At 33.0% G+C, this 15866-nt stretch overlaps 1 protein-coding gene across 1 annotated transcript; it reads right to left on the reverse strand.

The window, feature by feature from the left end:
* Nucleotides 1-1205: 1205 nt before the first annotated feature.
* LOC149818750 (uncharacterized) lies at nucleotides 1206-1649 on the reverse strand. Its single transcript, XM_089986287.1, has 2 exons — nucleotides 1542-1649; nucleotides 1206-1277 (listed from the first exon to the last, which is right to left on the reverse strand). Exons 1-2 carry the CDS (start codon nucleotides 1647-1649, stop codon nucleotides 1206-1208), a joined length of 180 nt encoding a protein of 59 aa, XP_089842413.1.
* Between the last annotated feature and the right edge of the window lie 14217 nt (nucleotides 1650-15866).

Raw genomic sequence — 15866 nt, forward strand, 5'->3', positions numbered from 1 at the left:
TCTTTATGCCTGAATATTTATGAGAAACCTAAGCCATTAATTGACTCATTCTAAAGAGTTCCTTCACAAGAGTTAGGGTATAAAAGTGACTCATTCTCAACAAAGAATCATTCTAAATCAAAGGAAATACACTCTAGAGCTTCTGAAGCCCAGTGACAAATATCGGGATATTTATAAAAATATCATCCATATATCGTGAGAAATTGCCTGAAAGTTTAAAACAGTAATTTCTTGTGAGATTTTCAAACTATGTCAAATATCGCAATATTTATATTTTTAAAAGATATTTATCATGAAAACCCCCAAGAATTTTATTTTTAAATGTGTTTTATTTATATTTTCTTATAAAAATTATTTAATTTATTTTTTATTCTTGAGATTTTGCCAAAAAATGCGAGATTTATGAAAATTTTCAAAATCTTTCAGGTTTTTTGCCTGATAAGATTTTGCCGTTTTAAACTTTTGTCACTATGTTATGAAGGACATTGGTTACCTAGGGTTGCCACCAACTAAAATTGCTATGCATCAGCGCCTTAAACTTGATCATTCAATGCAAGTTCTTAAAGATCCAACTCAATACAAAAGACTTGTGGGACGACTCATTTATCTCACTATCACTCGTCTTGATATTACTTTATTAGTGCATATATTGAGTTAGTTTATGCATGAGGTGTGTCAACCACATAAAGACCCAACCATGAAGCTCCAATGTTATCTTAAAAGTACTCATGAACAAGAAATTATATTGAGTTCATCTTCATATTAGGCAAGCTGCCCATTTACTATCGATATTATACCTTCTTAGGTCAAAGCCCCATATCACTGAAAAAAAAGCAATATATGATGTCGCCTTCATCGGCAAAAGCAGAATATAGATCTATGGGCAGCATCGAGCCATGAGTTAACATGACTCAAATATCTTCTCATATATCTTCACCCACAACCAATTGAATTATATTGCAACAACCAATCTGCTCTCCATATTGCTACATTTTCCAAGTAAATACCAATGTGCATTGGGTAGGTTTGAGAGGGTTTTCATTCAGTTTTTTTCGATTGAATAGGTTTGGGACAGTTTTCATTCTTGCCGAGCCTATTTTATGAGTTTGACCGATATCTTTACTAGCCGAATATGAGCCAAACGACCAGAGGTTCGGCTTGTTTCCCAGCCCTATATTCGCTAAAAAAAATTGTTCTGCTCTGAATCAGTGCAAATTCATAGCTGCCTGTTCACACTTGTTGCATTCACAGATCAAAGAATCTAAATCCCGCTGACGCTGAAAAAAAAGGAAAAAAGAAGAAAAAAAGAAGAAGAAAAAGCGAAAATTATCCGATTCGATCTACGATCATCAACACGAAGATCTTTTAATAAACTTCCCTAATCAGTTATTACATCCAAAGACATGTATCAAATACAAGAAGAAGAAGAAGACGAACTTATCAACCAAATACTGAACTGAACATTGTCTTTAACACGGCCTGATCGGGATCGGGAGATGAGGACGGAGGCCGAAACTTCATCATCCCCGGATGTTCCTCACCTTATGCCAGCACTTCTTGAAGGAGTCTCCCACTACTTTGATCCCCTTCTTAAGCATCGACTTGAGCTCCTTCGTCCTCTCCTTCACCTGCTTCTCGAAATCTGCCATTCTCCCTCTCTATTTGGTTTTCCTGATTCCCTCCTACTCAAAAGTTGAGCAGTTTCAAAGGGGGAGGTCGTGTGCAGATGCCACGTCTTTCCTGTTACACGTGGAGGGCATCTATTGGTGAATCCAGGTATAAAACCGTGCAATCGGACATTTTTTTGTGAGTGGATGACAGATGGAGAGGGAAAGGTAGAGTCAAGATCAGGTGCAATCACATCGTACAAATGCAATGTGCCGCTGCATCTGATCACCCTTCATCTTCTGTCACAGTGGGCCCAACAACAGTGGATGGTGATCAGGTGAAGCAGCACATTGCATTTGTGCAATGTGATTGCACCTGATCCCAATGGGGGGGTGTCGGTCTTTCTACACGAGTCTCCAACGTCCGAGTGTGCTGGGTGGGAGAGGTAGACAACTTTCTGTTTGTCACGATAAGCAGAGATCCCGTAATTTTCTATAAGTTCCTTTTATCTCTTACTTCTACGAACTCGAGTGACGAAAGAAGAGAGCGAAAAAAGTATCAACAACAATAACTTTTATTATGGAACAATTCATAATATTCATATCGACCTATTATCTGCCCCCTGCATATAGCATTGAGTAGACCCATATGCTAATTGTCCTAGTTCTATCGTATCTTTAGAGTGATTTCAAAAACACAAAAAAAATTGAATTTTAGGTCGCCTAAAGAAAGGGAACCCACTCACGATGGCGCGCTAGGGCTCTTAGTCAAGTCAAAAGTCAAGCCTGGTTGACTGTGTGAACTCCCCAATACTGTTGGAAATCCTGCTCGCCTTGATCTACTCCATATGCATTTCTTAGAAAGTTTGTTATCAATCTCCTTTCTAAGGGATCAGCGTAAGCCCACAGGGCTATCTGCTCATCCCGTCTTGTAAGAAGAACTCGTGAGTCACCTAGGGTCGCAAATGGGTTGGATTCAGGAATGAGATTCTGCAAATTTTGGCAATTCCTAATTCAAACCGATCCGACTCCACCAATGCATTTTGGGATCTTAAACCGGAGCCATTTGCATCATTAGAATGTCACCAAGTTGAGGCGAGTTTGACACTCATGAATCATGCCTACTCTTTGGTGGGTGCAGATCAGGTCAGGCTGAACATAAGTGTTTTTGCTCATGCGGACATCGTGGCCGTCTGTTTGCATTTTGGATGAATGCCACGTGGTTTTGTTGACTTTTGAACTTTTTAAAATGCAAATCGGACGGCCATGATGTCAGCATGAGAAAAAATGCTCATGTTCAACATGACCTGATCCGCTTCCCTCCTTGGTAGGCAAGGGAGACCAAGAACTTTTTTGCCAATGAATTTATGACCGATTAGGAAAAACAAAATATCCAGTGTTATTATATAAAATTTGGATTTACATCCTATCCTACTTCTTTCCATGTCTTTTCACTCTAGAGTTGGCTGCAAATGTATATATGTTTTTGAATTAAATTCTGATCAAGGCCGCTCAACAAACAGTCTAGGTTCAAATCTCATGAATATGACCCTTTGAGCAAGCCAAAGCGTGGTGACTCCTTATTCTTTTTTTTTTTTATTTAGTGGGGGAAATTTTAGGTTCAGGTGGTGGGGGCTTGGGAGAGAATGATGTCATGCTTTATGACCCAACCTCCACCGGTTAAAACTCCCTCACTCACAAAGGAGCCAGCTGCTTCGGTGTCATAAATGTATTTCCCATAATTTATTTAATAAAAGAGATGCTTTCAATCCAATTGTTTCCATGAGACATCAATTAAAATAGTTAAACATGTCTATTGAATTAATCGTCAATGTACTCTTAAAAAAGTATCATAATATTTAAAATTCTTAATGAAAACAATGTCTTTGTAGTAATTTCATTTTTATTTCTGTGTGAAAATGTTGATAGAAATGAGTTTGATCCTCAAATAGGCTTTGTTTGGATGACACTTAAAACCATCTTTAAAATTTTGTTTTGGCTGTAAATTTGATTTTACATGAAAATCAGATTTGGTGCACATTTGGATGAAACCGAACCTGGATTAAACTAGTTCTTGAAAAAAACTGGATCTTCTCAGATTTTTCAACCGGATAACTCAGTTTATTGGGTTACCGCTCCACAAATCCCCCCTAGAAGTTGTCAATGGGTCGGGTTTGGTTCGGACCCTGGTGGAACCAGACCTTGCCCCGGTTTTTGGGTATGGTATCAGGTCCAAACCAGCGTCTAAGAGAAACCATACCCAGACCCGATAAGAATTACATGAACTAGACCCGGGTCATACACTGTAAAACAATGTTTTCTATCATTTTTACATTGAAAATTTATGGAACTTAATCAAAACTCAGGTCAGGTCCGAGTCTGGTATAAAATTTCACAAACTACACACGGGTCCATGTATTAATCAAACCTTCAAGATCAAACCCATGTCTTAATCAAGTCTTCTTATTTATCACCATACCCGGACCCTATAGGTCTTAAAAATTTTGCCACTTTTTCACGGGTACGAGTTGGGGTCGTTACAGGAGAGTTGTGACAACAGTGCGAAGGCCGCAGCAATGCAGAGCCCAAGCAGATGGTGGTCACAAACCATGGCAACAAGAAGGAGGAACATAGAGAGAAGTGTTTTTCTCTCCAAAGCACAAAGTCACAACAAAAGAGCTAGGGATTTTACAGTTGGGTTTTGAAATAAAAAGAAAGTATAGAGGGTTCGGGTGCCCTAGTGGGCCCCACACAACTCGCTCTACCCAAAGGTCTAGTGTGCCCACACGGCTGGGCCTGGATCGGGTATCGACCCAAGTGGGTCAGTTCCCACTCATCGCATCACACTAAAAGACATAAAATAAATTAAAATAAATGTATCTATATCTAGACCATTTCAATAAAATAAAAAGAAATAAAATATAGTTGTCTCATAAGGTAAAATACCTAAGGGTAAAATCAATATACAAATCAATTTAAAATGATATTTTGGGTCGATCCATTGGGTCCGAATCCACTTGGACACCAATTCCAAATTGCAAATCCATCTACATATTAAATCTTTTAAATGGTGTTTTAGAACTCTAAAAATCACTATTAACTATTTGTTATAACAATATTTTAAATATCCATTATATTAAAAAAATGGCTGATTAACTATTATTTAACCAAAATGCCCTTATGATTATAAGTCAAAGATATGATAACTGATATAACTAGTTAGTCAAATAAATAGTTGATTATATTTCATAGTCCATAATACCAACATAAAATTTATATATTTAATTATAAATTAAATATAAATGATGGTTAAATGCCTAAATAAATCTAAAAATGCCAATTCTACTCTTATCAGTCAGAAAAGAATAACTGAGCATGTGAAATAATCATAATTGACAATTAAAAGATATAAACACATTTCTAACTCAATGATAAAGTTGAATTATTTATTTATTAATAATATTTAAAAATTACAGGTTTTACATTCTACCTCCCTTAAAAAAAAATTCGTCCTCGAAATTTTTACTAAGATACAAATAAATGTGGGTACTTATCAAGTTCGAATACAAATAAATGTGGATATTTTTCAGGTAATTGACCTTTACTATCCAAACCATCTACCCAATAAAAAATCACACAATGAATATGAGTCTTAGCCATATTTCTAGGTCCACATCAATAACATTTCAACATTACTTATCATAGAGGTTTTTCACATTTAATATCGACACATTTCATATATGTGCCTCAACAAGATTTACAAACGGATATCTTACTTGCAAAAGTCGTCTCACTCGCATCTCGTGGCCACGTTACCAAACTGCTCTGATACCATTTGTAACGCCCTTAAGATTTTAACCTTAATTATTGTAAAAATATTGAAATTCCTTTTGAAAAATCTTTGCTGTCAACGTTATGGTCTGCTAAGTTATTTGTTGATAAAATTTATATTTATGCATATATAGCTTAAAGCTTTCTTGGAAGTCAAATTTAGTTTTCTGTAATGTGATGTTTTTGTTTTTATTAATATTTTTATTTTAAAAACAAAAAAGGTGAGAAAATATTACATTATGGTTTGTTCCTGAAATCTAGATTATGTCGTTAGTCACAACCTTCCTTCGTTACTTTAGTTGTGCCAAAAATTCATAACTTGTATTGTGTTAAGGAAGTTCTCATTCCATTGTAAATCATATATACTCGATCACTATTGAATTCATGCAGTTTGGTTTAGTTTAGTCATAATAGACTTTAGTTTTAATAGAGTCTTATAAGTTATCTTGGCATATTTATAAGGGGCGGTTCAGTGCGGTGTTCGTGAAACCCTTCGGATTTCTGGGTTTCACTATATGTATATTTTAGATATACGAAGACAAGATAACTTAACTGAACTTGTAGAGAGCATGTTTAGGCATTATTTTTATAATCTTGTAGTAGGATTCTTAAAAAAAAAAATTAGAATGTAATTCATGTTGTATGATAGAAATCTAAAAGTTAGTTAATATACGCACTGAATTCGTAGCACAGTCACATTGCTAGAAAATGTTAGAATTGTATTATATTGTACATATAAATGCGCATTGCAGGTGCGTAACTAAGCAAATTGCGAAATGCTTAATGCTTAATGCTAAGCATCGCATGAGGCTAAAAATGCCATGCAAAAATAAAAAATAAAAATACAAAAGCACATCATAGGTTAATTACTTTCTTGAATGCAATACTCTCTTGCTCACACACTCACTTAGTTGTGGATATCTAAGACTGTTGACAATTGTAGTTTAGAGACCATGCTGGTCATGGTTGTAGTTAGCGAGATATTGGAGTGTGTTTGTTGCAGGTACATCTTTGACATTGTTGTGAAATGAATGGTTGACTGTATTGATGTATTTGAATTGACTACATCAAATGCTTGCATGTTATTATTTTTTATTGTGCTTGCCATGCATGTAAAATTTGTATCATGAAAATATGCCTAGTTAGTGTAAATTAATAATTGTGTAATCACGCACAAAAGCATGAGCGATATTATCATGTTCAAAATAGGATTATGCAAATACTATTTTGCATGGACTGGTACATCCCGTGCTCTCATGAACAAACCATAATTTGTGTGAATGTTATTAATATATATATATATATATATATATATATATATGTATGTATATACATGAGACACATTATGCATGAAATGCTTGCTTTGTATATTGATTCATGTGGTGAAATAATGTATATATGACTTGAATCCTGTGTGCATAACTCGAACTACATAGGAGTTACATATGTTGATGTTTAGTTGCTTCGTATTATGAAATATGTATGTTCACGTATGCATGCATAGAATTCATGTTTCATTTACGCATGCTTCGAAGTTCAATTTACGAAATACAATGTTTCTTGTGGCGATGAGATAATGCGTAGGATAATGCTTCTGTATGATATGATTTTTAATGTCACGTGATATAAAATTATGAATGCATGCGATAAATGTTTAAGTTCAATAGTGCACTATGGTTCGTGGAACCTTATTAGTTAAATGTGTAATTTTATGATTTAAGTGTCATATATAGTGATGTATGATGTGATGCATATTGATTATATACATACTTGTGCCTGTGTTGGTGGCTATCGACCCTGAGAATAGTCAATTGTATTGATGCATGTATCATAATAGTTTTCACTAGATATGGTACCCTTTGAGGAACTATTCCCAAAGGATTTTCTGTGAGGGTGTGCATGACCAGATCAGGTAATCCGGCTAAAGCGGTAAGTCTCTGCGAGGAAGTGCATTGTCCATGAGCGGGTAGCCCACAAAGACAGTATATTTCTGTGAGAAAGTGCATTATCTAAGACCAAGCAGACCATCCATCTAGGGCGGTGTTATCATTGCAAAATTTTACTTTTGCAAGTCAAACTGACCTTTGAAAAGATTTTGAAAATAACTCGCCTCCGTTTTAAAATACAGGATAAATTCAAAGAATGGGATTCATCTGTCAGTACGAGATTCAACCATTCTTGACACCTTTACTAGGGGTAATTGAACCAAGGATCAATCTAGTGCTTTGCATTGCTCAACTCGTCTAAATCATGATCTATTTCCTAAATGCACAGAGAATCAGGCATGTGCTATGACTTAGAGAAATTTTTGATTGAAAGACATGGTGTATGCTTCAGAGATTTGAAATACTTGAGAAATTTTTGGAAAAGGTAACACTGTGAAAATCGTGAGTCTTGTTTTGAGAGAATATTTCTGAAGAAAAGGAAAATCGTTTTCTGAAAAGAATCATGAAGTTTTGAAGAAATCAATTTCTGAGAAAACTCAAAATGACTTAGAGAAAGTTGATTTCTCTGAATTTGAACTTTAAAATTGAGAATATAACTTGGAAAATCATGAATTGGGATTGAGAGACACTTAAAAGATCTTTGAAAAACCAAAGGGGTTTTGAGAAAATCGATTTTGAAGGTAATCATGGCAAATTTAAGAAAATCGATTTTCTAAGATAGAATTGGGAGAATACATTAGAAAGATGGGCGTGTGACCCTGTGAAATATATTCATGATGCAATCTAAACCTAAACGATGCATGAATGCAATTTGTCAAAGATATTTTCTGAAGAAATTTTGAGAAAATTGCTTGAAAAAGGAGATTTTATATGCCTTATAGAACTTCAATGAAATAAATTTGCCTCATATTTCTGACTATGGCTACAGATATGGATTAAATGTATCTCATTTGATTCTAAAAGGAGAAAATATTTATAAAACTTTGAAATATGCAATGGTTTTTTAAAATAGCCTAAGAGTGTAGGCTGATTGTGGCTTAAAAAAAGATAATAAATCTGGATTTTGTTCGTATTCTCACTATGGCCATAAATATGAACTTGATCAAGTTTATCAACTTCCTAGAAGCTAGTGCACATGCCATTCATGTAGACCATGGTGGAATTGAAATATGTGTATGAATGACAAACATTACAGTTATATAGCAAAGTTTAAACTATATGCAATGCAAACCCTAATTCTAAGCAGGAATTGAAATTCTTATTCCAAATTTATTTACAAATTTACATCACTAATTGAATTTAAATAAAGGAAAATACAACTTTGAATATCCATGCAAAACTAGAAAACTTGTTAGTGAAGATATGTTGGCTTTTACAGATTTATCCAATAATATTTAGAAATTATTGGATTTTTCTAGATATAAGCCTTTTTCCATGATTTTCCTGAGATAAACATAATTAAATATGAAATAAAATTAAAGAAATAATAAAAATAAATAACTTTAAAATTTAGAATTTGAGGAAAAATGACAAAAATACCCCTAAAAACAAGACTATGGCCTTAAAATCTGGGTTTTCAGAAAATATTTTGGTAAAGCTTTGGGTTTAGGGTTTAAAAAGACTCAAATCAAAGCCAAATCGGCTATGCAATGTCCTAGTATGATTCTAAATATGAGCAAACCCTAAAAACATAAACTTTTATGAATAAAATAAAAAATATCATGAAAAACATGATTTTGTTAGTGTTTCGGAATCCTGTGGGCACCCTGTTTTGCAATATAATCAATTCAAGCATCAAATGAGTTCCAAAATTAATAAAAATTGGCACCTGCACTTCTGATAATCCTAAAATTAAATTTAAATCATAAAAATTTAATTTTGACATTATTTCAATTCGAAATTGGCACAAAAACCTTAGAATATGTTATTTTTACCCGCAGACACGTATCTGTCACAGTGTCAGACCCAAATTAGGAGTCAATTCACAATGGAAATTCATAAAATTTTACAGAGAACTAATAGATATAACAACAAAGATTCTTCTTTTTACAGATTGAAAAAATCATCTCCGGTTAGGGAGATATCATTCCGTCAATCTGTACTTGAATTTAACAAATATAAAATCTATCAAAATAAGCACTTCTGATTTTAAATACAGGAAAAAATAACTAACAACATTAGAAAATTCTAAAATTTTAGCAGTGAATAGAATATAGACAGATAAAGAATTTCCTTTTCTATAGATCATCAATCAGATCTTCTGTTAGGGAGATACAATCAATGGAAGTTGATTTAGGGCTTGAATAGAGCATAACTACTTCTAAGGGTTTGATCATACTTTCTGAGAGAGGAAAAATAGAAGACAGTAGCAAAAAAATATAAGAAAATACTAGGCATTAACACGAAGCTACTATAATTTACGGATTACAAATCAAACCTTGGATGACAAAAATATCACATCTGCAATTTATATCTAAATATCAATAGTGATTTTAAGTAACAAGAATCATGATTTGAATTTTTATTTTTTTGACTGGGTTCCCGAACCCAAAAACCTCTGATTTTTTTATAGGGACTTACTGAAAAATCCATGGACACATTAAAACAATAAGAAATTTCTACTGAAGATTTAAATGTGAAATAGTATGATCTTTACGACTCCAATAGCGGAACACACGAATATCTATTAAAACATTAAAAACTATGATTTAAACTTGGAAAATAATGAAAAAAATACATAAACAACATAACAAAATTTAATTTAATGCTGGAATATATGAAATAAACACTAATATAATAAGAAAATAAAAAAAATACAGAGAATCTAGAGCTAAAATTGATTTACCCTTTGAAAATATGGATTTAGCCCATATAACGGGTAAATCACATATTTCATCGGTTAAGAACATAGAAAAACATATTTATAATGATTCTAACTGATTAGAATCCTGGAAAACATCCCCAAACTGAGTTAGATCATCTTTTTGATTCATTTTTAGGGTTCTTGGATGAGATCCATGATTAAAAACCATGAACAAAAGGGGCGCCCATGGTGAAATCGATTGAAAATCATAAAAAAAACAATGAAAAGCATGAGATAAATTATGAAAAATTTCCTTGGGAGCTGCAGCTGCAATGGAGAAAGGAGGAGGTGCTGGAGAGGAGAGAGAAGCTCCAAGATTCAAAGAAGAAAGGAATAGGAGTCGACCCCCCCTTTGGCTCTCTTAAATAAAAAGTTTTAGGTTTAGCCAAAGAGTCCTAAAACAAATAAATTCTTTCTTAATTGGGTTTGCTAGGGGGGGGGGTTGATTTTTCCTAATTGGTTTTGACTTTTAAATTTTCCTAATTAGGCCCTAACTAACCTAGGACTCCTAATCCTATTAAAATAACCCCAAATGTGGCGCCACCCTCTGTGGGCCCACACTTAGTTTTTAAACTTTAATTTAAAACTTTTAAAACTAATAGTTAAAAACCAAAGTAGAAATGGTTTTTCAAAATCGATTTAGACTCTTCTAAACCCCTAATCTAACTAGGACACTGACTAACCCTAGTCTAACCCTGACTTTTGCAGATGTGGCGCCACCCCAAGTGGGCCCCACTTGAATTTTAAAAAACGATTTTAAAACTTGAAAATGAGGGTTTTTCAAAAAATATTCAAAACTAGACTTGAAATTGAAAGTTTTGAAATGACACAGAGTTTTAACTGGGTCAGAACTCCTCTAGATATGGCGCTAAATGCGTGGGCCCCACATCAGGATTTTAAAAAAATTGAAATACAGACTAAAAATAGCTTTGAAAATGGATCAAAATCAACAGATGGAATTCAAAGGTTTTGAAAATAGAGTTCTGGGCGAACTGAAACTCTGAATCAGAGTCCTGAACCAATTAGGACTATGAAATTTTAGAATTTTGAAAACCAAATGTTGAAGTTTTTGAAAGATTTTATCAGAACTAGTAAAATAAGCAAGAAAATACAGTCTGGGTTAGAGTCCTAACTCAATCAGAACTCTAAAATAGAGTCCTGAATCATCTGCAACTCCGTAAAATAACCTAATTCTTTTAAAAAATAAGTTAAGAAGGTGAGGATGGAGGTAAAACAAGATTCAGAATAGAGTTTTGATCAGATTAGAACTCTGAGACAGAGTCTTGATCGGACTAAAACTCTAGATTTTGAGTTTTTCTGAAAAACATATGAATTTTTTTATAAAACCAATGAAAATAGTAACAACCAATAAAATCAAGACAGAGTCCTAATCCAACTGAGACTCTGAGAACATAGTCCTAATTTGCCTAGGACTCTCAGAATTTTGGATTTTCTGAGAAAATAGATGAGAGGATTTTGGAAAACAGGTGAAAATGAGGTAAATCTTGAAGTCAGGTTAGAGTCCTGGTTCGATTAGGACTCTGAAGAAGAGTTCTAATTCCATTAGAACTTTGAGAATTTTGGTTTTCTGCAAAGCAAATGATAAGATTTTAAAAAGGACTTTTGAAAACCAGTGAAAATGAAGTGAAAAGATGTACTTAGGATAGAGTCCTGATTTGATCAGGACTCTGAGATAGAGTCATGATTCGATCAGGACTCTGGAATAAAATCACATAATTTTGGAATCTTGTGATAGAAGTGTAACAATTTTGAAACTTGGAAGATAAATGAATAGATTTTGAAAAGATTCTCTCAAAATTGAAATCAGGGTCAGAGTCTTGATCCAACTAGGACTCTTCAAACAGAGTCCTGATTTAACTAAAACTCTGAGTTTTTGACTTTTCTTTGAAAGATTTGGTTAAAAATAGACATAATAGCAATGAAAGATAGAGTTTTCATCCGACTGAAACTCTGAAAAGGAGTCCTGATCCAGTTAGTACTCCAGAATTTTGGCTAAAACGGAAGATTTTGAAAACCAGGTGAGAAGGTTTTGAAAACAAGTGAAGAACATGAATAAAAGGTGAAATCAGGATAGAGTCCTGATTCGATTAGGACTCTGAGAAAGAGTCCTAATTCGACTGTGACTCTGAAAAAAGAGTCCTGATCTGACTGAGACTCTAGGATTTTGGCCAAAATGAAGGATTTTGAAAGGTTTTCTAAAAAAAAAGGTAAAGATGGTAGTAAAAGATAGAATCCTGATCCGACTGGGACTCTGGAAAAAAACTCTTGATCCAACTAGGACTCTGAAAAAAGAGTCTTGATCGGACTGAGATTCTGAGATTTTGGCAAAAAATGACAAGAATGAGCAACGGATGTGACTACATCTGGTTTAAAATCAAAATGGAGTTTTGAAAAGATTCAAAAAGATGAAAAGACAGAGTCCTGATTCAACTAGGACTCTGAAATTTTTGATAGATAAATAATAGATTCCAGAAGTGACACCACCTAAATGGTGTCTCATCTGAGAATTGAAATCAGTTAAAATTGAGTTTAAAACAAATCTAGATTATTTTTCTGAGAAAAACATCTAAAATATAAGATCCTGGGGGTTGGCAAATGACAAAATGTTGATTCAAAACCCAGGTATTTAAAATTGCTTTTGAAAGATGAGTTTTAAAACTCGAATCTGGATTTAAGATTTTGAAAACAGGAGTACTGGATCTCGATAATGAGATGTGATGACATGCAATGCGATGCAATGCAATGCAATAAAATGATATGCCAAATGCATGCAGTGATATGCAATGGCACATGAAATGCAAACACTGAATAAGGGTGAAAATTTGGGGTGTTTACAGGCGGTAACTTCTTTTGAGGTTGTATATTTCTCAGATCAGGCGATCCAACGTGGATCTTGTGAATATTTATATGATTAAATGAAATGTTATGATGAATTGTGATGATCTTTTGAGTTGATAGAGATAGTCAGTTATGAGTCTCTAGATTTGACTTTTCTGTTGTAGCATGATTATATACTGAACTTGGATATAAGAATCAGATTCTTATTGATTTTAGATCTTGATATGAGGTTATGATTGTGACGCTTATGTTAGCGTATAGGTGAATGGCACATCAAACCTATAAATGACTAGTTTTGACTTATTAGTTGAATGATACATCACATCTACATAGTTTTATTGCAAATGATTGCATTATGATTGTCTGAGTGAATATATCACACTTATGTATCATGAATATCTAATTAAATTACGTAGAAGGTATGTGCGTGTGTTTGACGCTGGAATGGTCAAATATGATTTGACGTATTGTTTATAAGAATTATGAATGCATATGAAAATGATGCAATGATCTAAATGTCTTATATGCATATAGATTATGCTTTATTATGTGAGTTAAGGTTGAATAAAATATTAAGTGATGAAATGTTTTATGTTCGAATGCTTAAAATGAATGACTCATAGGACGTTGTTTCCTTGTCTATTACCTGACAATTGATGAATAATATATCATGTCTTTACCATTAAATGCTTGATATGTTTTTTTTAAGTTTGAGTTTAGGTTGCTTTACCAGACTTTAGCGAGCCTGACCCCGTTTTATGGGGGACAGGTAATGCAGGTAAAGTATGAGTAGTTGGAGCGAAGGACTGGTCGAGCTGCATCCTTGAGGGTCCACTCTTACCTTGCGATCTTGTTAGACATAATCTTTTCATTTTAAGTACTCGATCATGTAGAGACTGAACTATTGTTTTTATACTCTGTTTTGAAATGAAATTAAAACTCTTCATATTTCAGTTTTATATTTTACGTGGTATGAAATGTGTATATCCCGTACATTTTGTTTTGAATGATATCTTTAGTGTAACCCCACCCAAAGTTTTTAGCCGTTTTTAAAAATCGTTTCTGCATTATAAGATCTGATTACTTATACTTATAAAAAAAACAATTGGTCTTAAAATTTCAATATTTTAACATTATACATATATATTTTATGCATGATCCAACAAAAAGTTTCATTAAAAATTCATTCTTATCAGTATTTTTGAGAAACTACTTCAGAATTGAAAATAAAGGTAAAATCACATTTTTTAAACATTTTCCTATATTTTTCAATGTTTTGATTAGTTTAGGACTTTTTAATTATTAGTCTAATTAGTTTAGAAGTGTTCAACTAATGCTTTAGTCTGTTTAAAAGTGCTCTTTCGGGAAACATATTTTTTTTAGAAGTAGGCTTTTCAAAATTTTTAAAAACTAATTGGACTTTTTCTAAAAAATCATGTAACCTAATGTGTGCTATAAAATCTTCCTTTTCAGAAGAGATGGGCGTCTCCCTCTTGAGAAAAAAACATGATCTCCTTCTCCCTCCCTCTCTTCTCTTCTCACCCAGTCTCGTTCTTGGTCGGTTCTCCCTCATTTCTTTTTTCTCTCTTTGTTACATCTTGCTGCTAATCCTTACTATCACCGGCTTGTTCTTATCCCCATCGTCGGAGACACGTTCAACAAGTATGAAAGATTGTTTCTTCTTCTCAACCCCTCTATCGGAGGCGAATTGTGAGGTTTGCTTCTTCACCCCTGTCTCTCCATAGTTCTTTAATGAGATTCATTTTTCTTGTTTATTTCATACAATACATGTGTATTAGTTCATCATTGCATATAGGATAGTTTTAATGTTCACATATTTATGGCATTTAGTTTAAATTGCTTGCTTTTATTCATTGCAAAAAGAAAAAAATATTTACGTATATCATGTTCTGCATCGCATGTGGTGTAACTTAGTTTCTTTCGGGTTATCACATGCAAACTAACATAGATCATTAGGTTTTAAATAGTTTCTTTTTATGATTTTCGTGATTTTAGCTAGTTTAAATTCAGATTTAGTGTAGATATAATTTAGATTAGGTTTTTGGTTATTCGGTATTTATTAGATTAGTTAATTAATTTTTTAAATAGCCAAATTAGGGTTTTTACAGTTTCTTTTAGTTCTTTTTAATTTTCGTAAGTAGATCTGAATATTTTTTGTTTATTTTCAGTATTAGGTTAGTTAGTTAATTTTTAATTCATGTTCTTGATTGTTTTAATTAGTCGTTCAATTAATAGCTTAAATTAGACAATCGGTAGATAGAATAATTAGTTATTTGATTATTTTTAATTCAATCGAATAAGATAGTATAAATTTCTGTTAAGTAGTAGTTAGTTAAGTTTATTTTCAATTCTAGAAATTTTAATTCCAGTATTTAGCTTAGAATTTAGTTATTTTAATTGTTAATCAATATCGCATATTTAGCGTATTTAATTCTAGCCGATTTCGATAGTTTAGTTATATTCTTTTATTAGCAATTTTAATTTCATGTTTTGATTCATGTTTTCATGTTAATTATATCAGAATTATTTTAGTTTAATTTTGTTAGATTAATTGACATTAGTTTAGCATAATTAGTTTAGTTCAATTAGTTAGCCAATTTCCTTTTCTTTACCAATTGACAATTTGCTTAGTTTAATCAATATTAATTTTTTTATCATATTTTCTGCAGATTAAGGTTAGATTAAGGTATTGGTTAGTGTGGTTTTAATTGAATTCATGTCACTTAGATTTAGCGTAGA

Source organism: Nuphar pumila, chromosome 13 (genome assembly GCF_984573655.1).
Source record: "Nuphar pumila chromosome 13, dmNupPumi1.hap1.1, whole genome shotgun sequence".
NCBI classification, from domain to species: Eukaryota; Viridiplantae; Streptophyta; class Magnoliopsida; order Nymphaeales; family Nymphaeaceae; genus Nuphar; species Nuphar pumila.

Excerpts from the sequence above, each read along its gene's own strand:
- LOC149818750 (XM_089986287.1), bottom strand. The coding sequence starts at position 1,649 with ATGGCAGATTTCGAGAAGCAGGTGAAGGAGAGGACGAAGGAGCTCAAG. Across the intron at positions 1,278-1,541 it reads TCAAGAAGTGCTGGCATAAG|CGTCAGCGGGATTTAGATTC; the intron begins GTGAGGAACATC and ends CTTTTTTTTCAG.